Here is a 23,871-nt window from a genome sequence, read left to right on the forward strand (position 1 = left end):
AACACACAGTAAAAGTACAATCCAATCAATCAATCCCAACAATACTCCTTTACAATACTCATACTCGAGAGATTTCCCTTCTCTCTCACATTAATAGAGCATAATTAAACTGTAGTCTGAACTCCGCATCTTGAGAATTTTCCCTGCTGCTTCCATACAACTATACTTAGATTTTTATTGCTTCAAATAAACTCCTCTGGGTTTTAACCACAAACACTTCTTGAAAATTTTGAACCAAGCTCCTCTTTTTTAAAAAAGCAGCCCTTAGCTACCTCTCTCTCTCAGATGCAACTGTTTCACATATTCAGTTTAATTCAATGCTTCCGGTTTTGTTCTTAGTTACAAATTTTCATAATTACTTGCATGGCAAATCACTTCATTAAAACAAAGTTTTGGGTGTTTCTTCTAAACACCACGCTGAAAACAAAATTCAGAATCTCTTCTGTGACAAATTATATTGGCTACAAAATTCTGAAATCCAAAGAGAAATGATATATTTTTAAAAACCACATATCTCACATCACAAGTGGGAAGTAAGAAGAAATGGCACAACGATGACGATAAGGCCCAAAATCAGGATTGATGCAAAGTCTGTTGCTGAAGTGGAGACTTTTATTTGCTCAGTTTCTATTAACTAACTTAAAATTAAAACAAGTTTGAGAGGGACAGGGCTCATTAGGTTGGTGGCAGGAACTAACTTTGGCCATGATGTAACCCCTCTTGGTCCTGATGTCTCACTCTTGACAGCCAATTGGCTCAGAGTACCCTTTCACTACATTAGTTGGCCAGCATTCTTGACAACCTGTCACTAAATGGCAGGCCAACACACTGGAACTGTGTGGCTTTGTGTATGGTCGACTGCTCCCTGTTCTGCTTCTCTTTACCCAGCATAAGTCATTAATGGCAGAAGGAATGTTTCTAAAATAAACTTAAGAAAGTCTTTATCAATATTTCAATGCATTCAACAGTAATCTGGATAAGCATAAAGGAAAAAGGAGTAGAAGATGTTGGCCTGGTTAGTTGAATCAAAGTCAGAGGAGGCTTGTGTAGAACATTAACACCCACATGGGCCAATTGTAGGTGTGAATGCTACACTATTTGATGTAAATCAGCACAGCTAATTTGTTTGTGCCCAAAAATATTTCATTTGCAGCGTAGGCCTGCGTTTAAGTCCCACCTATTCCAGAAGTATGTAGTAACATCTCTGAACAGGTTTGTCAGAAATTACTCAAATTCTTTCTCAAAATATAGACATGTAAAACAAGAGGCAGCAAGCACAATAGAGAAAGAAAATCAGCTCTTAAGATAAATTAAATTTATTAAAATTGAAAGAAATTTACCTGCACTTTCCTTATTGGCACCTTTCTGAAGATTATCAAGATACTGGGAAAGTTCGGGTAATTTTATCCGCAGAAGATCTCGAAAAACAGCCATATCAACTGATAACGCACGTAAATTATTGGCAAAATAGCTCTCAGGGAGTACTTTGTCAATTAAGTAAATCATAACCTATATATTAAAAGGAGACAAAAGCAATCAGGGTATTACATATTAATCTACTAAGACTATACACCATATCTACTACTTCCATATAACAGACCTCAGTTGCTTTCTTATGTAAAGTTCATCATCTATTGTAAGCACAAGTAATAACTAGAGAACGAATGGTCTAGAATATAATAAAAGAGCACACCATTATTCTTCTGCAAAATTATGTAACACTATTGCAATATATGGCTGTATGCATAAAACTCCAAGTCTGAATTTATAACACAACGGAAAAATAAAACAGAAAACAAACATGCAATTATCAATAAAACTGAAAGACCGAGGAAACAAATATCTGACAAAGATAATGGGAACTGCAGATGCTGGAGAATCCGAGATAACAAAGTGTGGAGCTGGATGGACACAGCCAGCCAAGCAGCATCTTAGGAAAGATGCTGCTTGGCCTGCTATGTTCATCCAGCTCCACACTTTGTTATCTCGAAATATCGGACAAGGTTTAGTCACTGCATTGTTACTGGAGTGTCAATAAATATGTACTAAAAAGTCACAGAAAAGAAGTGCGTGCTCTTAACTGGAGATAAAACAAAAAAAATCTATCAAATCCTTGACACGTCTCTGTGACATAATCAGGTAAATATGCACTAAGTAGACTTCAGCACCAATTCTGTTCAATGCAAACAGAGTTCTAAAAGATATGATGAAGCACCATATAAATGTGAGTTTGTGGCTATTCTTAAACTTGATTAGCAAAATCGTTCTACTTCACTGCATTTACCTTCAATGCGTCTCCTTCATTCCCTTCCACCACTTCCAGTATGAGTGCAGCAAGTACATTGAAACCTTGGCAATAGCCTACAAATTTGTTCCAGCGAGCATATGCAAGAAGAACTCGCTTCAGCATCACACGATCCTGCTCAGCCTCCTGCCCACAGTAAGAACTGCAACCTGTTCTGTGAAGATCCTTGGAACAAATAATTCTTATTTAATTAACAAACTATAACTGCATGTTTATCTGCATTCCAAACGTCCTCGTTGAAAGGTTTAAACAATGATCAGTTTATGAGCCTTGATTCATCATTGCTAAGTAATATCAATAAATTCAGCAGAGATTTTGTAAATAAATTCATCTTGAGCTTCTTGCAATCCCCGTACAGATATTAACTTTAAACAGGAGATTTAAATTCCCAATGACCAACTGATAGAATACTTACAGCAAAGTTTCCAGTTTAAAGACATTTACTTTAACGAATAAACTAAAAACAACATTGACCAAACAATACCTGCTAGACAAATAGGACTCTAACCTATAAAAAGATATCTTCTCTGTTTTTAACATAGATAAAATTCTCACACCACAGCTTTACTTCATTTCTCATTCTTTGCACAATTGTATTTTTCACGGAACTGACACTACTTCTCATTCCACTCATTTTGACTGCTCACTGGTTGGATATTAAGGAAGACATTAAAATTTCCAAAATTGTTATTTGATGAGTCTACAGTAGGAAATTGGCCAGAAGATCCTGGTAAAAGTCAGCTTGAAATTGCGGATGTGGTGTTTAGGATGCAATTGTGACTTTATAATTTGTATACGACTATACTCTTGTCATTGAATTTCACTGGGGATATCAACCTTGTTTTATCAGGAGAAGTGACTACAGTTTTGGCCATCATTTTTATTTGCATACTCCGGAAATTAACTTCTAAAGGAGCCTCAGCAGAAAGTTTGCCATCAAATGTGATTTACACATGCTCCACTTGTGAAGTAAATAGTTATTGCCAAAATTTTGTCTTAAGGCCTAGCTCTCTGCCAAATTATGGCTGAACATACTGGATACACTTGAGTCAATAGATGTCTGAACTTTTGGCTTTATCTAGATAACAGCCAGTGACAGGGGTCCTGGTGATCCATGCTTTTCCTGGGCTTGACCCCTTCCTAAGAACAGCAGCACTGCCTCCTGTCCCAAGCACAGCAGCTTCACCCCTGACCAATGCACAGTAGTGCTGTCCCTGCCCTGAGCCATGGATATCAGCTCACGGATCTTGACGTATTCTACTGTCCTGAGTCACGACACAAAACCAGTTAAGGGGCTAGCTGCTGTGAGATAAAGGAGGTTTAATACATGATATATGAGTCAGAAAATGGTGCACAGATAGAGAGGGGTAATATAATCAATGCCATCAATCCTCCAGAACCTTGATACAGCAAACTATTGGTATTCTCAAGGATAGGTCAAGAAGCGTTCTGCAATGGACGTCCCAAGAATTTCCCTGTCACTGCCATTTGTTGCAAACCTCACAGCTTTCTCACTGAGAAGAATTAATGAATCGGGCAACTTGTGAAGGAGTCAAGGTGCTGAAGCAGCATGAAGAACAAGGGAAAGGAGACGATGAATAGAAGCAGGGCCTATTTATCCTTCTACTTGCAAGCTCTTCAACAAAACTCAACAAGCAGGGATAAAATAACCAAACCTTATTCTTCATCACCATTGGTCACTCCCAAATATTCTTGATTCTGTCCGTCTTTCATAGCATTGAACTTAAGGCCAAAAGATGTAGGAACAGAGCTAGGCCATTCAACCTATTGAGCTTCCTCCAACGTTGAATGAATGATGGCTGATCTGATAATCATAGAGTCACTACAGTGCAGAGAGAGCCTATTTAGCCCTCCGAAGATCATCCCATCCTATCCCTGTAACTCCCCATTTACCATATTTAATCCTCCTGGCCTGCACAATACGGCATGGCCAATCCACCTAACCTGTACATCTTTGTACTGTGGAAGGAAACAGCAGCGCCCAGAGGAAGCCCACATAGACACTGGGAGAACATACAAACTCCACACAGATATTCATCTATGATGAAGTCAAGCTCAGATCCCTGGCACTGTGAGACAGCAGTATTAACCAATGTGCCACTGTGCCACCTGTCCTCAGCTCCACTTCTATGCCTTCTCCCTTGAACCCTTGATTCCCACATTGACTAAAAATTTGTACGTGTCAGCTTTGAATATACAAAATGACCCTGATTCTACAACCTTCTGTAAAGAATTGCACAGACTCACTATCTGCTGAGAGGAGAAATTCCTGCTCATCTCTGTCTTAACCCAAACACCAGTGTGGGCCTTTAAATCAAAATATATTGCTTGGTCAATAAATCTGTAAAGAAACTGTGAATACCAAGAACTCTTAAAAATTCTAGAAACAAGACTCAGCATCAGTTCTAAAACACTCTCATAGTGTCTCACTTTAGTATTCCTCTGCCGATTACACTGTTATTAAAAAATATTACCCCAGCCACTCCAGCAAGAGAGGTGGAAGCCTGATGCGCAGTCACAAAGGTACTAGGGACAACTACCATTACTAAGGTTAGAGATGACTCCTTGGCTATGGCCAGAGCTGTCTAGTCCAGTTGGCATTTGACAAACACTAGTCCTGGATGAGGAACTGCTGAAGAAAATTTCTTCACTGGGTACAGACACAGATTGCAGAAAGAAAGATGGTTGTTGTTGTTGAAGATCAATCATCTCAGTTTTAGGACATCATAGCTGGAGTTCCACAAGGGATGGTGCCTTAGGCCCAACCATCTTTGATTGTTTGATCAATGACCTCCCACTCAATATACAGTCCAAAATAGGGATATTAGTCCATGATTCACAATGTGTAGTACCAACCACAACTCTTCAGATACTGCAATAATCTTTGCCTGAATGTAGCATGACCTGGACAACATTGGAGTTGAACCAACAAAATGCAAGTAACACTTTTGCCTCACTGCTGAACAACTACCCTCTCCAAGAACTGAGTATCTAAACCTCTTGACTTGACATTTAACTGCATGTAGACTACTGAACAATTCTCAAGGACGATCAGGAGTGGGCAACAAATGGGCCTGGCCAGTGATAGTCAGGCATGCAATGTGGCATATTTATGTTTGTTAAGATCTACATATGTTTAAACACAAGACTCAGTCTTCTCCAGACAAGGGAATTTGTCCAGGAATTGAGACATTTTAACTAAATTAGAGGCTGGGGGCACTGTTCCCTGGAGCATTCCCATTCTACATGTTGACCAGGTAGAATTGGCTTGCCTTTTGTGTTTAACTTAAACAAAAGCTTTGAGGTAACTCTCCTGGGTGCATTTTCTATGGCTACATCTTGACCAAATCAGACATGGCTTCCAACTAATCATGCATCATACACTGGTGTTCCTTTTGAAATTTGCTATTGTTGCATTTGTTCTGATGAGTGCAAGATGAGGCAATTCAGCAATACGCCTCTTTTTGTCAGCATTATTGGTGTCAGCATATTCACAGGTACTCTAAATTTTAAGCTTTACGTAATACAAAATAGTCTACATGCCATTTTGATACAAGCAGGTGACTGATAATGTTTCTTGTGCTGTGACAGATATTTTTCAAAGGTAGCTATTACAACATACGTCATGGAAGGTCACAGTTGTTAGGTTACCCTCTCAATCTTTAATGCTTTTGTTTCCAGCTACAGAAGCTGGAATTACAATGGTATTAACAGCTTATCGTGCACACAAATGCAGCAGTTATTACATTTTGACAGCTGAGTAAACAGCATGGAAAGATAGGCCAACAAGGTTAACTTTGAAACCAGGAAAATCAATTGGCCATGAAATGCTGTTGTCTTCATTTGAATGCACAGCTACTGGAATCTTACACAATAATTTTGGGTTTTTTGCCAGTAGAGATGTGGCTTGGACATTAGATTGGGGTGGGAAACGACCATACAGATAGCAGGACGTACATCACACATGGCTGTTCAGGTAGTCCTACGCATGTGTCCTAATCCCCAAATTATGCTTAGACCTCTTTAAATTGATTTAGGCATACAAATGTGATATTTGTTGGATACATGCCTGATTGAATTTGAGGTGGCCAGCAGAAAGAAACATGTTTGACATGATGGCATGAAACATCATGGGGCCCAGCATCATCTGTGACGCTGAGACACTTCTGACACCACTCAAAGCAGCTTAGCTCCTAGGATTTTACTACATTGCCAAAATAAGTTCAATAACTCCAACAGTAATTAAGAATACAACTCCCTCATTATCTACTCTTATCTCAACCACCTCCAGCCTTAGAACTTACATTATTCCTTTTGCCCACTTGCCTTCACACTTTATGTAAATCAAAAGGGCTAACTGGGAACCCTAGAGGAAAGGGTTCTCTCATTCTCTCTCCTATTTCAGTCCTAGAACCAGATTTAGCAGGACCATTCATGCCTGAAGTAAAGCTGTTTTGAAAGTAGTATGCAATATTAATTCAAGAAAGAGAACAACGTGCATCAAAACTCCTTCACAAAATTGTCGATGTTTTCCCAAAAACATGTCAAAAAAAAAACAATTCCTCACTGTCATTAGGGGTAAGAAATCAACTAGCACTTTGCCAATAACCGTCATAATGAGCATAGCCACTATTGTTCTCTGTTCAAATCAGATCCTTTTTTCACCCGTGAAGGGTTTCATAAACTCTAATCTAAGATAGGCAACGTGCCAAGTAAATTACCAAGAAGCAAACCTTTCAAAGACAGTATACTTCCAGTCCTCCTAGATGTACAGTATATTCACTTGTAATTCATGACTGCACGTGCAGACACAAACAGTTCTGCAGCGCTGGGATAGGAAAACAAATGAGTTCCAGTTAGATTAGACATTACCTTCACTATTTGAATGCCCATAGAATCATCATCGGGGTTGCTTCTATCATTGAAAGCAAAACGCATAGTTTTCTCCCAGTCAATTGAGATACTGTGCAAGTACTGATCTGCTAGAGTCAGCCAAACCTGAAAGAGAATAGAGTGGACAATAAATTACAGTTGGTTAAAACTGATAAAGATTTAAACAGATGGATGAGAAACACTAGAATCTAAAGACTTGAGCTTTTCATCAGAAATTAAACGAGGAAATCACTTATTGTAATGTTCACCTTTGAATTTTCCCAAAAATTATATTCCGATAACCAGCAACATTTTAATGATGCCAGTGATGCTGACATTTCATGAATAAATTTTTAAAAATAACCTCGTCCCAGTCAGTTCCAGAATGCGGTGCTTGAAGAAGCAATATCAAAAGCATTTCATGAATTCATCATCCAGGCTTCCACTGTCGATGCGATTTTCCTGAGGTTATATGTATATTAAAATGACTTATCATTATTCCCATTTCGTTATAACAAGCACCCAATATTTCTTTTTGTAACTTCTTCTTGACATTGTAGTTACTGCCAGGGAGCCTGTAAACCATCACTATTAGTGAATTCTTTCCCTTACTATTCCTCATTTCCCCCCAAACTAATTCTACTCCCTGGTGTCCTGAGCTAAGGTCATCTCCAACTCTTGCACCAATGCCATTCTTCAATAACACTTCTACCTCGCCACTTTATCCAGATTCCTACTTTTTTTTTGAATGTCAAAAACCCTTCAAAACTTAGGGCTCAATTTTTGTCATGAAGACATAGATCCACGACAGTTATCAGAGAATATTTACTTACTTCAGTGTGTGCTATCAATTTATTTACTTTGTCATAAATGCTACACCCAGTCAGGATGCCTTTAGTTCTATTGTTTTGTTAATTTCATTATATCTAGTTTTGTTGCTGTATCATTAAGTTTATTCTCTCTAAGGGTACAGCAATGGCAGTTAGGAAATAGAAAATGGGTCTTACGCAGAAAGTTATTTTTGAAGGAAGTATGCTGGGCATTATGATTCTGTGCTTAGAATAATTTGAATGGAAATGTCATATGGTGCAAAACTGATTTCCATTTTGGGGTTTGAGCCAAATTAAAAGAGCGTAAACTAACCATGTTGTTATCCAATCCTTTGCTTAAAGTATAAACATGTCATACTATTGCTATTCAAAGGTTGTTTTTGAGATCTATTCTCAGCACTGGAAGCCATTGCTTTGAATTGATAATTTTTCTGGTGCTCTGTGAGTTTTTCACACTTAGTTACATGTTGTTTCTATATTATTGTATATTAGATGAAGTAATCTCCTTAAAATATAAACACATTTGACTGTGCTGATCTTGTATTTGGCAATACAAAATAAGTTAGAAATAATTAACTGTCAAAATTTGAATTCAATATGAAATTTTTAAATCATTTGTATTGTTTAACCAGCATATGGTGTAAACAGATTACATGAAAGCCTTCAGGATGTCTTATTTACCACTCAGCACTAAGAACTCATTTATAATTGTATTACTCACCATATGTAAACACTGAAATAAACCAAAATATCCCAAAACTTGTTTATTAGCACCTCTGTTATATTCACCTTTGCAAGTCACATTAAAAGAGAAAAATCCATCAACTTTAAGGAATATATGCAGTGGACTATTAATCATTGCAATTCTATCTTGGTCGTGGATAAGCAGGGGTAACCGTGGTATTTGTAATCTTCCCAATTAGTCACTGAAGGCATTTAAGTAAATTACTTTCTAATATGTAGCTTTTAAAGTGAATCTGGCCATGTATAAATAATTTATTAACAAAGGCACATAGACAGAACCTCTACTATCAATAAGCACTTACTCTTTTCCTCCAGTCCTTTGGAATTCCTGTGGGTAACCTAGCAACAGCTTTCAGAGCATCATACCACTAAAATCAAATAATACAAATGAATTAGTTCCACAATACAGTTACAACTAAATTTTATGTTATAATTTATGGCTGCAATTATGTACAAATTTCCCTGTGAAGTATAACCAAATGATTTTACAAATTTTATTTCTGAGAGGGGCAAAATATCCTCTGTGGAGGTGGTGAGGAAGGCAGTGAGAAGAGCAAATAATTGGCAAGTTGGTGCTGTACAGATAGTCACTCCCCTCTAGCTAGATCTGCAATTAACTGCTGTGGTGAATTTCTCATGTGGGTGAACTTCTCAACCCAGCAACAATTAAAGATTTTAAGTGGTCAAATGATGGTCACTTAAGGGCCTGAATGTGCCACTGTCCTACTTATCTGCCCTCCCAGCAGGTGAGACTGGGAAACATGGCAAGCTGTCAATTGGATTGGTCAGGTTGATGGTTCACGTCTACTTGCCCAATTCTGGTATCAATTGATGGTAAGGCTGGGAGTGGCTGCTATCACCCTGCCCTTGCACCTGATCTTCATTACAGTCCTCTCCCGTCCCCACAGCCTTCAGTGAAAATCTTCAGTTAATATCTGATTAGCCAGCTGCTCTAGCAGGGCAAGACTTCAGAATCAAGGCTCATCATTTGCCAAGAAACTCCCTTGTCAACTCTTACTGGCTGATTGGTACTTCATCCAGCAAGCTTTCTTGCTGGAGGAAGCAGGGTGTCAGTCACCATTAAAATACCCACTCCCACACAATGCACGGATCACCAAATCCCAGCCTATGTTTGAGGAGGGAAACATTTGTGCTAGTGAAGACTGTCATGTTGCCCTACAATTGTTTGCTGAAATTGTGATTTGTCAGATGTAAATCTTTGTTGGGGGTATTTCCAAACTAATGACCATGCTAGATATAATCTGGTCCCACTGAATATTCCGCTGTGCACTTTTCCATCTGAAGATGAATGGGCAGTCCATTGACTTGGCTAACTTTCACCTTCCACCGCTCTCCTGGGGAGTAGAGAAGCTAACTTAAAATAGACTATTCCAAGTTCCTGGATTCTTGGCTCAGTGTCTCAGGGATGGCATTTTAACATAATAATGATTGAGTAATATTTTATTGAAGAAGGTTACTTGTAAAACTCAAGTAACATTAAAAGATAACAGCATTTCCATTCAGTTCACACTTATTCTGTTTGTCTCAGTACAGATAGAGAGGAGAAGCTCTTTCGATAGCCATGTGGAATTTGAAACTTGAGGAACATATAAGTTTTGTTGCCGTATCATTAAGTTTATTCTCTCTAAGGGTACAGCAATAGCAGTTAGGAAATAGAAAATGGGTCTTATGCACAGGTTAGGCTGCACTTTATGAGGTGCTGAAGTCTCTGACTAACCCCCCTGAGCCCCCACCCCACCACCAGCTGCAGTGGTTTGTCAAGGTGAAGAAAGGCTGTTAATTAACTGGAGGCAGGACTTCTGCCCTTAGAGACAGAAAAGCCAAACTCAGGGAACTGCCAAGTGTTATTGAGTCAGTGGGCACTGCTTGTTGTGCACGAATGGATTGAGTTGGCATGCTGCTGAAGGGGAATGCTGGTTCCCAGGTACCTGCTATCCTTGCTCTGATATTCTCCAGCATCTCAGTTCTTTGTTTTGTTTTAGTACCAACTTCTTCTCTGATTGATCTAAAAACTGACTGCACTGTGACACTTGACAGTTTTTGAGTGGCCAATGGAAACCCTTGAAACAGGCTATATTCTTCTTCTGATGCATGATCAGATGTGATGACCATTGGTTTATAATATTTCCTGAACTCTTCATTACAATTCTCCACTGGTTTACCACGTTCTCACTGACGGAGGTTCTCCTCACCTCAGAACAAAATGATCTGCAGTGCACCCTGAGACCATGAACCCTTGTTCTGGCCAGGGGATACATATTCCTGCATCCACTCTGTCTAGTTCTGTCAGAATTTTATATGTTTCAGTGAGATCTCCTCTCATTTTTCTAAACTTCAGTGAATACAGGTCCAGTCAACCCAATTTTTATCGTATAACAAACCTTTTATCTCAGGAATCAGTCTGGTAAACTTTCACTGCAATCCCTCTCTGGCAGTTATAGAACAGAGAACATAGAACATTACAGCACAGTACAGGCCCTTTGGCCCTCGAAGTTGTGCCGACCTGTCATACCGATCTGAAGCCCATCTAGCCTAAACTATTCCACGTACGTCCATATGCTTGTCCAGTGATGACTTAAATGTACCTAAAGTTGGCGAATCTACTACCATTGCAGGCAAAGCGTTCCATTGCCTTACTACTCTGAGTAAAGAAACTACCTCTGACATCTGTCCTATATCTTTCACCCCTCAATTTAAAGCTATGCCCCCTCGTGCTTGCCGTCACCATCCAAGGAAAAAGGCTCTCCCTATCCACCCTATCTAAGCCTCTGATTATTTTATACGTCTCAATTAAGTCACCACCCAACCTTATTCTCTCGAACAAAAACAGCCTCAAGTCCGTCAGCCTTTCCTTGTAAGACCTTCCCTCCATACCAGGCAACATCCTAATAAATCTCCTCTGCACCCTTTCCAAAGCTTCCACATCCTTCTTATAATGTGGTGACCAGAGCTGTATGCAATACTCCAAGTGCGGCCGCACCAGAGTTTTGTACAGCTGCACCATAACCTCTTGGTTCCGGAACTCGATCCCTCTATTAATAAAAGCTAAAACACTGTATGCCTTCTTAACAGCCCTGTCAACCTGGGTGGCAACTTTCAAGGATCTGTGTACATGGACACCGGAGATCTCTCTGTTCGTCTACACTACTAAGAATCTTACCATTAGCCCAGTACTTTGCATTCCGGTTACTCCTACTAAAGTGCATCACCTCACACTTGTCTGCATTAAACTCCATTTGCCACATCTCAGCCCAGCTCTGCAGCTTATCTATGTCTCTCGGCAACCTACAGCATCCTTCGTCACTATCCACAACTCCACCGACCTTAATGTCATCTGCAAATTTACTAACCCATCCTTCTACGCCCTCATCCAGGTCATTTATAAAAATGACAAACAGCAGTGGACCCAACACTGACCCTTGCAGTACACCACTAGTAACTGGTCTTTAGGATGAATATTTCCCATTAACCACCACCCTCTGTCTTCTTTCAGCAAGCCAATTTCCAATCCAAACTGCTATATCTCCACACAATCCCATTCCTCCGCATTTTGTACAACAGCCTACTGTGGGGAACCTTATCGAATGCCTTGCTGAAATCCATATATGCCACATCAACCGGTTTACTCTCATCTACCTGTTTGGTCCCCTTCTCAAAGAACTGAATAAGGTTTGTGAGGCACGACCTTCCCTTCTCAAAACCATGCTGACTATCCCTAGTCAATTTATTCTTTTCTAGATGATTATAAATCCTATCTCTTATAACCTTTTCCAACACTTTACCAACAACTGAGGTAAGGCTCACTGGTCGATAATAACAAGGGTTGTCTCTACTCCCTTTCTTGAACAGGGGAACCAAATTTGTTATCCTCCAGTCGTCTGGCACTATTCCTGTAGACAATGACGAGTTAAAGATCAATGCCAAAGGCTCTGCAATCTCCTCCCTGGCTTCCCGGAGGATCCTAGGATAAATCCCATCCAGCCCAGGGGACTTATCTATCTTCACACTCTGTAGGATTTCTAATACCTGTTCCTTGTGAACCTCAATCCCACCTAGTCTAGTAGCCTGTATCTCAGTATTCTCCTCAACAACATTGTCGTTTTCTAGCGTGAATACTGTTGAAAAATATTCATTTAGTGCTTCCCCTATCTACTCTGACTCCACACACAACTTCCCACTACTAATCTTGATTGGCCCTAATCTTACTTTCGTCATTCTTTTATTCCTTATATACCTATAGAAAGCCTTAGGGTTTACCCTGATCCTATCCGACAACAACTTATCATGTCTCCTCCTGGCTCATCTGAGCTCTCTCTTTAGGTCTTTCCTGGCTACCTCGTAGCCCTCAAGCGCCCTAACTGAGCCTTCACATCTCAACCTAACATAAGCCTTCTTCTTCCTCTTGAAGGGAGATTCCACTTGCTTCGTAAACCACGGCTCCCGCGCTATATACCATCCTCCCTGCCTGACAGGTACATACTTATCTAGGACACTCAGGAGCTTTTCCTTGAATAGGCTCCACATTTCTAATGTGCCCATCCCCTGCAGTTTCCTTCCCCATCCTATGCTCCCTATATCTTGCCTAATCTCATCGTAATTGCCTTTCCCCCAGCTATATCTCTTGCCCAGTGGTATACACCTATCCCTTTCCATCACTAAAGTAAACATAACAGAATTGTGATTGCTATCACCAAAGTGCTCACCTACTTCCAAATCTAACACCTGGCCAGGCTCATTACCCAGTACCAAATCTAATGTGGCTTCGCCCCTTGTTGGCCTGTCTACCTCCTGTGTCAGGAAGCCCTCCTGCACAAACTGGACAAAAACTGACCCATTTATAGTACTCGAACTATAGTGTTCCCAGTCAATATTTGGAAAGTTGAAGTCCCCCATGACAACTACCCTGTCTGTCTCACTCCTATCGAGAATCATTTTTGCTATCCTTTCCTCTACATCTCAGGAACTATTCAGAGGCCTATAGAAAACTCCCAACAGGGTGACCTCTCCTTTCCTGTTTCTAACCTCAGCCCATACTACCTCAGTTGACGAGTCCCCAAACATCCTTTCTGCAACTGTAATACTGTCCTTGACCAACAAGGATTATATCTTTTCTCAGGGAAGGAAACCAAAACTGCATGTAATACTCTCGGTGTAGTCTCATCAAGGCCCTATACAGCTACCATAAGACTTTCTTGTTCCTGTATACAAACCTGCTTGTAATGAATAAAAATCAAAAGAACTGCGGATGCCATAAATCAGGAACAAAAACAAACGTTTTTGTTTATCAAAAACGCCATCAGTTCTGAGGAAAGGTCACTGGTCCCAAAACAATAACATTTTTTTCCTTGACAGCTGCTGCCAGACCTGCTGAGCTTCTCCAGCAACTTTGTTTTTGTTCCTCTTATAATGAAGTCCAACATACTATTTGCCTTCCAAAATTGCATGCTTTCTTTCAGTGACCAGTATGGAAAAACATCCAGAGATAATGGGAACTGCAGATGCTGGAGAATCCAAGATAATAAAGTGTGAAGCTGGATGAACACAGCAGGCCAAGCAGCATCTCAGGAGCACAAAAGCTGATGTTTTGGGCCTAGACCCTTCAGCATGATGAAGGGTCTAGGCCCAAAATGCCAGCTTTTGTGCTTCTGAGATGCTGCCCGGCCTGCTGTGTTCATCCAGCTTCACACTTTATTATCATGGAAAAACATCCAGGTCCCTTTGTATATCAACCTTTTGAAATCTATCATCATTTAAATAATACTCTATCATTCTGTTTCACCTAGTGAAATAGCCAACATCATATTATAATCTTACTACATTTGCCAGCTATTTCCGCACTCAAGTTGTTTAAATTGTCCTGAAGCCTCTTTACATCCTCTTCATCGCTTACATTACGACCTAACCTAGCTTTGCTTCATCAGCAAACATGGAAATATTATGCTCAATTCCTGCATCTAAATCATTGATATATATTGTGAATAGCTGGGCCCAAGCACTGATACTTGTGGAACCTCACTTGTCACCACATTCCATCAATGATCCATTTATTCCTACTCTTGGTTTTCTGTCTGCTAACTAATTCTCAATCCATACCAGTTTATTATATCTCAGATTCTCCAGCATCGGCAGATACTACAATCCCAATATATTATCACACTCTTTGAACTTGCACAATAACCTCTCATGTAGGATTTTATCAAAAGTTTTCTGAAAATCCAAATACACCACATCCTCTGGTTCCTCCTTATCTATTCTACAAGCTAAGCCCTTAAAAATCTCTGGCAGATTTGTCAAACACAATTTTAAAATGTTGTGCTTCAATTGCTTACAATCAGGTGTGAAAACTGACTGTCCATTAACCCTTGAACTGTTTTAAGTGACCTAAGGAAAACGACACAACATGCAGGATCACCCCCCCCCCCAACACACACACAAAACAACAAGTCCATCTAACCTCATGGTCTGTAGGTTTGACAGCATGAACTGTTTCACAATTTGAGCTGAGCACTTCTAACATCTTGAATGTGGAATTGAAGATTCCCTGAGGCCCCACTGAAATGAAGTCCTGGAATTGAGCTGATTATTGCTCACAACCATAACAGTTTTCCTTTGCACCAGGTACCACAATTAAAGCCTCCAAAAAGTGTCAAATTTGAAAGGTGCCCAATGGCTTACCTGCTGGAAGCCATGCTTGTTCATGGATGGTTGGATGGTAAATTTCAGCTTTGTGTCCACTCCTAAGTGGGGACAAAAGACAATATTAGTATATATACGAGAGATTAAATTTGCAAACATCCAAAGCTCGGGCAGTTCTTGCATGGGGACAAATGAGTTACATTTGTTTCAGAGAAACGAATTAACTTATTATGGGGCCGATCGCCTTGCAGCCATGATGCATTAACACTTACCAACAACTGCATGCTTAATCAGTGAATGTCAAGTGTTAGTATTTATTCGGGATTCTCGCAATGCAGCACGCCAGCTGACAGAGTAACAAAAGATAAGGTGTGTACCAAGAGCTGTCTCAGTACGGGGAGGATTGACTCCAGCTCTCTTAACTGAGAGCTCAGGATCCGGGAGGTACCATTACTCTAACCCCAATGCTCTATTTGCGCTGTTCACAAAGCACCGGTGCTGAAGGTTGTGGAGAGCAGCGGCGCTGTTTCAGCAAGACTTTGCAGTAAAAACAGCTCCTCGCCATTACGGCAGGCCAGAAGAGGTCGAGTTTTGTTGCACAGTGTTTCTTGCTGATATTGGAAGCCGGGGAGTTCATGCTGCTTTCGCTTCTATTTTATTCCAGGCGTTGCTAATGATGTGCAACCTCTCTCCACCCCATCCCTGGCTAAAGCAGTGACAATCCCAGACCCTCAGCATCCGGGACTGCCTGCTTCCACCTCACCTCTTTCCCTCCTGTTCCATTCCCCCAGTTTGTCTCTGAGCTGTTCCTAATCGCCTTAAACACACGCACACCGTTGTTGTCAAGGTACTAACATATAGCCAGCCACTGCATCGCCCTATCCTGCCAATTTGGCGTGTAGAAATACAAGCCAGCTACATCCTCGATGCCCCAGATCTATTCATTCCCGCTGGCGAAGTGAAATCCACACCTTTTTTTGTTTGAGGAGAAAGAGGAGACGCTCGCAGGCCAGGCACGGTTTCGACATGGCACACCTTACCGTGCATGTTCAACTGCATCATCTATTGGACAATAGGTCACAGAGTAGGGCGGTCAGAGATTTTGTATTTTGTTTTTTTTTAATTCAAAACGGACTTCACCTGGTTCGAGTGTGCACAGCAGCCGCGGTGCTGTCCTGGAAATACAGCTCCTCTTCTTCAGAACATTGCTAATGATGTTGGTCATACCCGCTGCCGTGTTCTGCTTTTTCAGACACTTGCTAACGCGCTTGCCTGAAGACAGGGAGTGTTTACCCTTTTTCATCCCGGATCCACAACGTCGAAACCTTATTCCTTTAGAAACGGCTTTTCGTTTTGTACAGCTTGTTCAGGTAGACTCCCGAATCCCATTCAGCGGTCATATCGAGGGGAAATTTTTTTTGTTTGTTTAAGTTGTTGCGCTTTCAAATGGCCAGACCATCGACGCAGAAATCAGCACCAGCGCGGTGTGAGCTGATCTGGGCGAAGATTGTTCTGATTTGGCCCCCGGAAGGTGGCCCTTGCCCAGAGATAGCTGCAGTGTTGCAGCACCAACAGGATCCTCTGACTGCAGTCTGCGTGACCGCCCACCTATACACAGCATTGGAGACAGAAAACCAAGCCTGCAACTTCCTAGCTGCTGGCGGCCCTCTGAACAAAATAAACCGACAGGAAACAAAATCGACTCCTCTTTCAGTAACAGATGGTCTCTGCAAATGGCAGGGACGATCCGAAAGTGGTCTGAAAGTTGCCTTCTGGTGCCGGCATCATCACACAATCTGATCACCATTAAAACACGTATCAGACAATATCCCTGATAAAATGGTAAAGGAAGGGAACGGGTCACTTTTCAGGAAAATTCAACCCATTCCACCTCGCCCCCATATTAACACGACCTGTCTTTCAATAAGACAAACTGAAGGTGCTGGAGAAATTCAGAGAGACAAAAGAAGTTAACATTTCAAAATGTTCACTCTCTTTCTCCCTCCACAGATGCTGCCAGACCTTCTCCAGCACTTTGTGTTTTTGTTTCAGATCTCCAGCATCTGCAATTGCTTGTTTGGTTTGAATGAGCTTCAATGAATCTGGCAAATATCTACTTGGCAGGAAACTGCACATAAGACAGCCTTCAAAAAAAAAGCATTTCACAGTCATTGGTTTTGTGCTTTTTATACTTGTTTTTAAAATTTTTCAGCTGCAGCTTGACACCTCTTTGAGGTATCAACTGTTTTACTATTTATATTTGCTTTGAGTGGACCAAATAGATTGGCTCAGAAGATCCCTATTTTCCAATCTGTTAAATGGAAAGGATGGGCTGCATAGGGTTGGCAAACAAGACAGGCAGCCTGAGAGACAATTTAATTTCCTGCTGGAAACCATATTCCCACATCTGTAGGGAAACCTGCCTTTGATAAATGTTGTGCTAGTGGAGAGGATGGTCCTGGTATTGTCGATGTATACTGCAGAAACATGAGAGGAACAGGAACCAGGAGTCCCTGAATGATGACCGAGAGGAGTTGAAAAATGAAGCACAAAATGGTGGCATATGATAGGGTTGTTAGTGCAAGCGACAGGATGAACGAGAAAGTTCAAAGAAGGATTATGGAAATTGGAGAAGCAAAGCCACAGTCTGGGCTAATAATGGAAAGGAGCCAAAAGGAAATCTAAAAGTCTTCAATTGGCATGGACAGGAAGGGAGAAGTTGATTGAGAATTAAGAAGGATCCCTGGAGTGTCAGAAGCTGACGGGTGACCTCATAGAAGTTTATAAAATCATGAAGGGCATGAACAGGGTGAATAGACAAGGTCTTTCCCCTGGACTTTGGGAGTCCAAAACTATAGGGCATAGGTTTAAGGAGAGAGGGGAAAGATTTAAAAGGGACCTCTTTTTCACACAGAGGGTGGTGTGTGCACAGATTGAGCTGCCAGAGGAAGTGGTGGAGGCTAGTACAGTTACAACATTTAAAAAGCATCTGGATGGACATATGAACAGGAAAAGCTTAGGGGGATATGCTGGCAAATGAAACTACATTTATCTAGGATATCTTGTCAGCGTGGATGAGTTGGACTGAAGGGAAGGTAGAAATTGCAGAGATACTGGCCATAATCCTCCCCAGGGGACTGGCAATTTGCAAATGCTGAACTGTTATAAGGAAAAAAAACCTAAATGTTAGTCAATTTCACCTTGATGGAAGGAAAACATGTGAAAATTGTGTTCCAGAATACAAACAACAGTCACTTAAAAAGCATGATTAATTGAGGAAATTCAGCATGGATTTCTTACTGAGGGTTTCTGATGAAGCAAAAAAAAAGAGCGTTGATGAGGGTAGTGTGATTGAAGTGATGTGTATCAATTTCCAAAGCCATTTGATAAAATGCAATATGACAGGTTTGTCAGCAGAACTGAAGCCCATGAGGTAAAAGTGGCAATGGTGGCATGAAAGCAAAGTTGACTGAGCGGGAGGAAACAGAGTGCATATTTATTTTTCAGACTGGAAGGAGGTAAACAATGGAATTTAGAGATAGCGAGAACTGCAGATCCTGGAGTCATAGTCAACACAATGTTGAGCTGGAGGAGCACAGCAGGTCAGGCATAATCAGAGGAACAGGCAAGTTGAGGTTTTGGCTCGGGACCCTTCATCAGAGCTGGGAAATAAATAGAGGGAGGAGGTTTGAGGCAGTGGGAAGGTAGGTGAGATGATGACAGGTGGATGCAAGTAGGAGAAGTGGGGACTGGTCAGTGGGAATGGTGGGGCAGATAGGTGAGGAGGAAGATGGACAGGTAGTGTCAGGTTAAGGAGGTGAGGGGGAATGGGTGGGCCTGAGGAAAGGTAAGTGTGATGGTGATAGGTGGTTGCAGGTAGGGGGTAGTGGGGATTGGTCAGTGGGATAGGTGGCACAGATAGGTGGAGAAGAAGGTGGGCAAGTTTTGTCAGGTCAAGAAGGCGGGGATGAGAGGGAGGGTTGGACATGGGATGAGGCTGGGTGGGGGTGGTGGTGGTGGTGGTGGGGAGATCTTACAACTGGTGAATTCTATGTTCAGGCCATTGAGCCATAGGCTCCCAAGGTGGAATATGAGGTGTTGCTCCTCCAGTTTGTGTATGGCATCATTGTGGCACTGGGGGAGGCCCAGGACAAACATGTCATCAAGGGAGGGAGAGAAGGATTTGAAATGGTTAGCAACCAGAAGGTGTTGGCGATTATAGCATACAGAGCACAGATGCTCCACAAATCGATCCCTAAGTCTGCGCTTGGTCTCACTGATGTAGATGAGGCTATATCGGGAGCAATGGATACAGTAGAACAGGTTGGAGGATATACAGGTCCACCCCTGTCGGATGTGGGAAGTTTGTTTTGGGCCTTAGATGGAGGTGAGGGGTGAGGTGTAGGGGCAGGTGTAGTACTTCCTGTGGTTGCAGGGAAAGGTGCTAGGTATGTGGGGAGTGTGGAGCAAATGAGGGAGTCACGGAGTGAGTGGTCCCTACAAAAAGCAGATAGGGTGGGGAGGGAAATATATATGTTCAGTGGTGGGATCTGATTGTAAGTGGTGGAGGAATATGCGCTGGATGTGGAGATTGGTGGGGTGATATGCGAGGACCAGGGGTATTCTGCCTATTTTTGTTGGGGAGGGGCTTTGAGAGCAGAAGTGTGGGAAATGCAAGAAATGTGGCTGAGGACATTTTTGCTCACCCGAGGGGGGAGGTTGAGGTCCTTGAAATAGGATGACATCTGGGATGTCAGGGAGTGGAATGCTCCAAATTGGGAACAGATGCGGCAGAGGCAGAGGAATTGGGGGTAAGGAATCACATTCTTGCAGGAAGGTGGGTGAGAGGAGGCGTAGTTTAGGTAGCTATGGGAGTCAGTGGGTTTGAAATTGGTGTCAGTGCTGAGACGGTTACCAAGAGATGGAGACAGAGAGATCTGGGAAGGAGAGGGAGATTTTGGAGATGGTCCAGGTGAATTTGAGGTGGGGTTAAAGGTGTTCAAAGTTGATGAACCGTTCAAGCTCGTCATGGGAGCACAAGGCAACGCCAATACAATCATCAATGTAGCAGGGGAAGAGGTGGGGAATGGTGCCGGTATAACAGCGGAAGACGGACTGTTCCACGTATCCTACGAAAAGGCCGGCATAGCTTGGATGTATACAGGCGCTCACAGCCACCCCATTAGTTAGCGGCAAGTGGGAAGAGATAAAGGAGAGATTTTTCAGGGTAAGGACAAGTTTCGTTAGATGAATGAGGGCGTTGGTGGAAAGGGTCTGGTAGGGCCTGGGGGAGAGGAAGAAGCAGAGGGCAGTTCCTTAGGAACTGTATTAAGACCCCTTCTTTTCTTTATGCATATTAATAACTTAGGGTGGGATCTTCCCTTATCCTGAATGACAGGGGCAATGGTGAGGCAGTTGGAAAAAGAGATTGGAAAAATAAGGTTCTGAACATCAAGAAAAAGAATCCAATTTTTCACTCAAGATTTTAACAGTGAAACGAGAATTGTGTTTGTGAGCAACAATAGGCCTATTTGCATTCATTTACATCTCATTCTCACTTCACTGACATTAAATTTATTAATCTCCCTTGTAAGAACCTCAACAAGAACTCCTGGCATGTAGGTCAGAGCTGGAATGGAGCAGTTCCAGTTCACTCCTCTGGGCTTCCATCTTGGCCAGTGATCCCCAATATTTCAGGGTGCTCTCCATGGGTAATGATTGCCAGCATCCTTCATCCACAGGTATTGTGCATTCACCAGCCTTGCCACATCATCATGCACATCTCTGACACACTTAGAATACAATTCTCAATTTTAATGCTATTCTCTGCACACCAACACCTTTCATTGCAATGCTGCTGCCAGGTGGTTTTGCATACAGGGTCAGACACCCAAAATGCAGTGAAACAGACTACATATCAGGGCTCTGAGCTTGCTTTCTTAACACTCACTGACTTTGTGCCCACCTGGATACCCATAGCATTTCTGCCTTTTTGGTGCTTTTCCATGTCATTCAGAACTTACGGGCTTACAGTATTTCTGTCTTGCCTTACTTCACAGCACAGACATAAAGCCAAACAGCTTCTCATTACTGACAGCAGTGATCCATCAAGGAGGTGGACATGTTGCTGCACACTGGCACCATGCTACATTAAAGTCACACCTGCACCATGTGCCAGTAGCTTACACAGCAAACACGCAACATGTGCTTCAGCCAAATGGCCATGTCTCGAAGTAGATTGTTACCACAGATTGAGGATGTTCCTGGTCACTGGCAAAGAATCTTGTCACTTGTCGCAGTAGGTCATATGACCTAAAGAGGTGGGTGGGCATTCTAACCTAGTGCCAGCTGTGCTAAACTTTCATGGAACCATCTCCTTCCAATGACGTACTGGGGAACTGAGAGGTCAGTTCTCAACACACAAATATATGAAGGTTGTTACCAATGCAATTTTGAACAATATACTTTGCCAACATAGCTGGCTTCCCCCCATGCTGGGCACTGTAGTCTGTATACACATCACATTGAGAGCACCAAATCATTACATGGCCTTTTAAAAAATTCTCTCATTGGACATGGCTGTCACTGGCTTGCCAGCATTCATTGCCCATTCCTTGTTGCCCTTGAGAAGGTGGTGGTGATCTGCTTCCTTGAACTGCTGCAGACCATGTGCTGGAGGTTGACCTGCAATGCTGTTAGGGAGGAAATTCTATGATTTCGCTCCAGCGACAGTGAAGGAATAGCATTATATTTCCAAGTCAGGACGTTGAGAGGCTTGGAAGAGAACTTGCAGATGATGATGATTTTCCCATGCATCTGCTGCCCTTGTCCTTCTAGAAGGAAGTAGTTGTGGGTTTGGAAGGTGCTGTCTGAGGATCTTTGGCAAATTTCTGTACTGGATCTTATACATAGCACACAGTGCAGCTACTGAACATCAGTGGTGGAGGGAGTGGTTAATTGTGGCAGCCTTCATTAGCAGGCTAGGTCTCCATTCCAATGTATGAGCTATTTGTGAACATTGGTATCATATCTCTGAAGTACGTGCATGATACCCTGGAAGCTGCCATCATGCCTATTTCCTGGAGAACTCTTATGTTCCTGCTTTGTTTTAAGGGCCAGATGTCTTGCAAGGATGCTTACTGGGAGACAAGGGTTACTCTGTGCAGCCACAATATCTCATTATGTATAACGATGCTATGATCCTATGAATAATTCAATATGTATTTTTCAGGAAGGTACTTTAGAAGTACTTCAAATACAACACAATATTGCTGTACACAATACTACATGAAAGTGGGCTTGCCATGGTAATCTGGGACAGCATTTATTTATTTTCTGTATCTGCCAAGTTACATTAACTACTTCTAAAAGATCTGGTCAACGAACATGGGACTGATTGTGGAAATATCTGTTAGTGGCTGTGTCAATACAGAAAGGTTCAGGTTGAGCTAAGCTGGCCATGCAGTGAAGGGCTTGCATATCCCAAAGGACAATACAGACAATACCTTTGAAAAGGAATGTTGCAGCATGAGCTTATGGAATAGTGTTGTGAAATGACACAGGGAACAGCTTGCTTACTAAACACTGTTAATTGAGGTTCTGATGAAAGGTCATACACCTGAACATGGGAAGTAATTTTCTGCTCACTTCATTGAGGTGCAAAATGGCAAAGAAAGTTGGGAAAATATAGCGAAAAGTGAAAAATCAGGTTCTTAATTTTGGGAAAAGAAGCTTGCTTTCCAGTTTAGGGTTTAGACAGAGAATTCTGAATTTTACTTATGAGCAAAGGTGACTTAATTTCTTTGCATTTGCATTTCATTGTTGGCTGAACTTGCCTAAGCTTTGTTTAAGCTCTCAGTTCTCCTCTCCTTTCTAGTGGAGAAAGTCCCAGTAGTCAGGAGCACACCTGTCTCTCAACACCGATATAGAAACATAGAAACTAGGAGCATAATAGGCCAATTGGCCTTTTGAACCTTCTTCATCATTCACTAGGATCATGGTTGATTCTCTACCTCTGTTTTATTCCTGCTTTCTCCCAACACTCTTTGATGCCTTTAAAATCGTAAAAAAATTTATCTTTCTCTTGAATATATTCAGCGATGTAGCCTCTGTAGCCTTCCGCGGTAGAGAATTCCACAGCTTCACTATGAATGAAGAAATATTTCCTCATCTCAGTCCTGAATGGTCCACTCCATAGATGGAGACTGTGTGCACTGGCTTTCGACTCCCCAGTCAGGGAAAACATCTTGCCTACATCTAGTTTGTCCAGCTCTGATAGAATTTTACATGTTTCAATCAGATCCCCTTTCATCCTTCCAAACTCTAGAAAATAGACCTAATCAAATCACTCTCCGCTCATATAAACACTCCTGCTACCCTGAGTATCAGCCTAAAAAACTTCTGTGCAATCAGTCCATGGCAACTACATCTTTTCTTCGTCAT

The 23,871-nt window shown here is 41.7% G+C and overlaps 1 protein-coding gene across 7 annotated transcripts in view; it reads right to left on the reverse strand.

The window, feature by feature from the left end:
* tbc1d30 (TBC1 domain family, member 30) overlaps window positions 1-23,871 on the reverse strand; it is a 63,173-nt gene that overhangs the window by 25,541 nt on the left and 13,761 nt on the right. For 3 of the 7 annotated variants that reach the window (XM_048549452.2, XM_048549451.2, XM_048549455.2), the window contains exons 3-7: window positions 15,469-15,530; window positions 9,075-9,140; window positions 7,199-7,324; window positions 2,285-2,470; window positions 1,341-1,509 (exon numbers count right to left, since the gene is read on the reverse strand). In XM_048549452.2, coding sequence (XP_048405409.1) covers window positions 1,341-1,509; window positions 2,285-2,470; window positions 7,199-7,324; window positions 9,075-9,140; window positions 15,469-15,530 — 609 coding nt within the window. Of the gene's footprint in view, window positions 1-1,340; window positions 1,510-2,284; window positions 2,471-7,198; window positions 7,325-9,074; window positions 9,141-15,468; window positions 15,531-15,701; window positions 15,756-16,192; window positions 16,212-16,569; window positions 17,058-23,871 lie in introns of those variants that run through there. The other 4 variants (XM_048549454.2, XM_048549453.2, XM_048549457.2 and 1 more) reach the window with 4 other exon arrangements.

This window comes from Stegostoma tigrinum, chromosome 18, assembly GCF_030684315.1.
Source record: "Stegostoma tigrinum isolate sSteTig4 chromosome 18, sSteTig4.hap1, whole genome shotgun sequence".
NCBI lineage: Eukaryota > Metazoa > Chordata > Chondrichthyes > Orectolobiformes > Stegostomatidae > Stegostoma > Stegostoma tigrinum.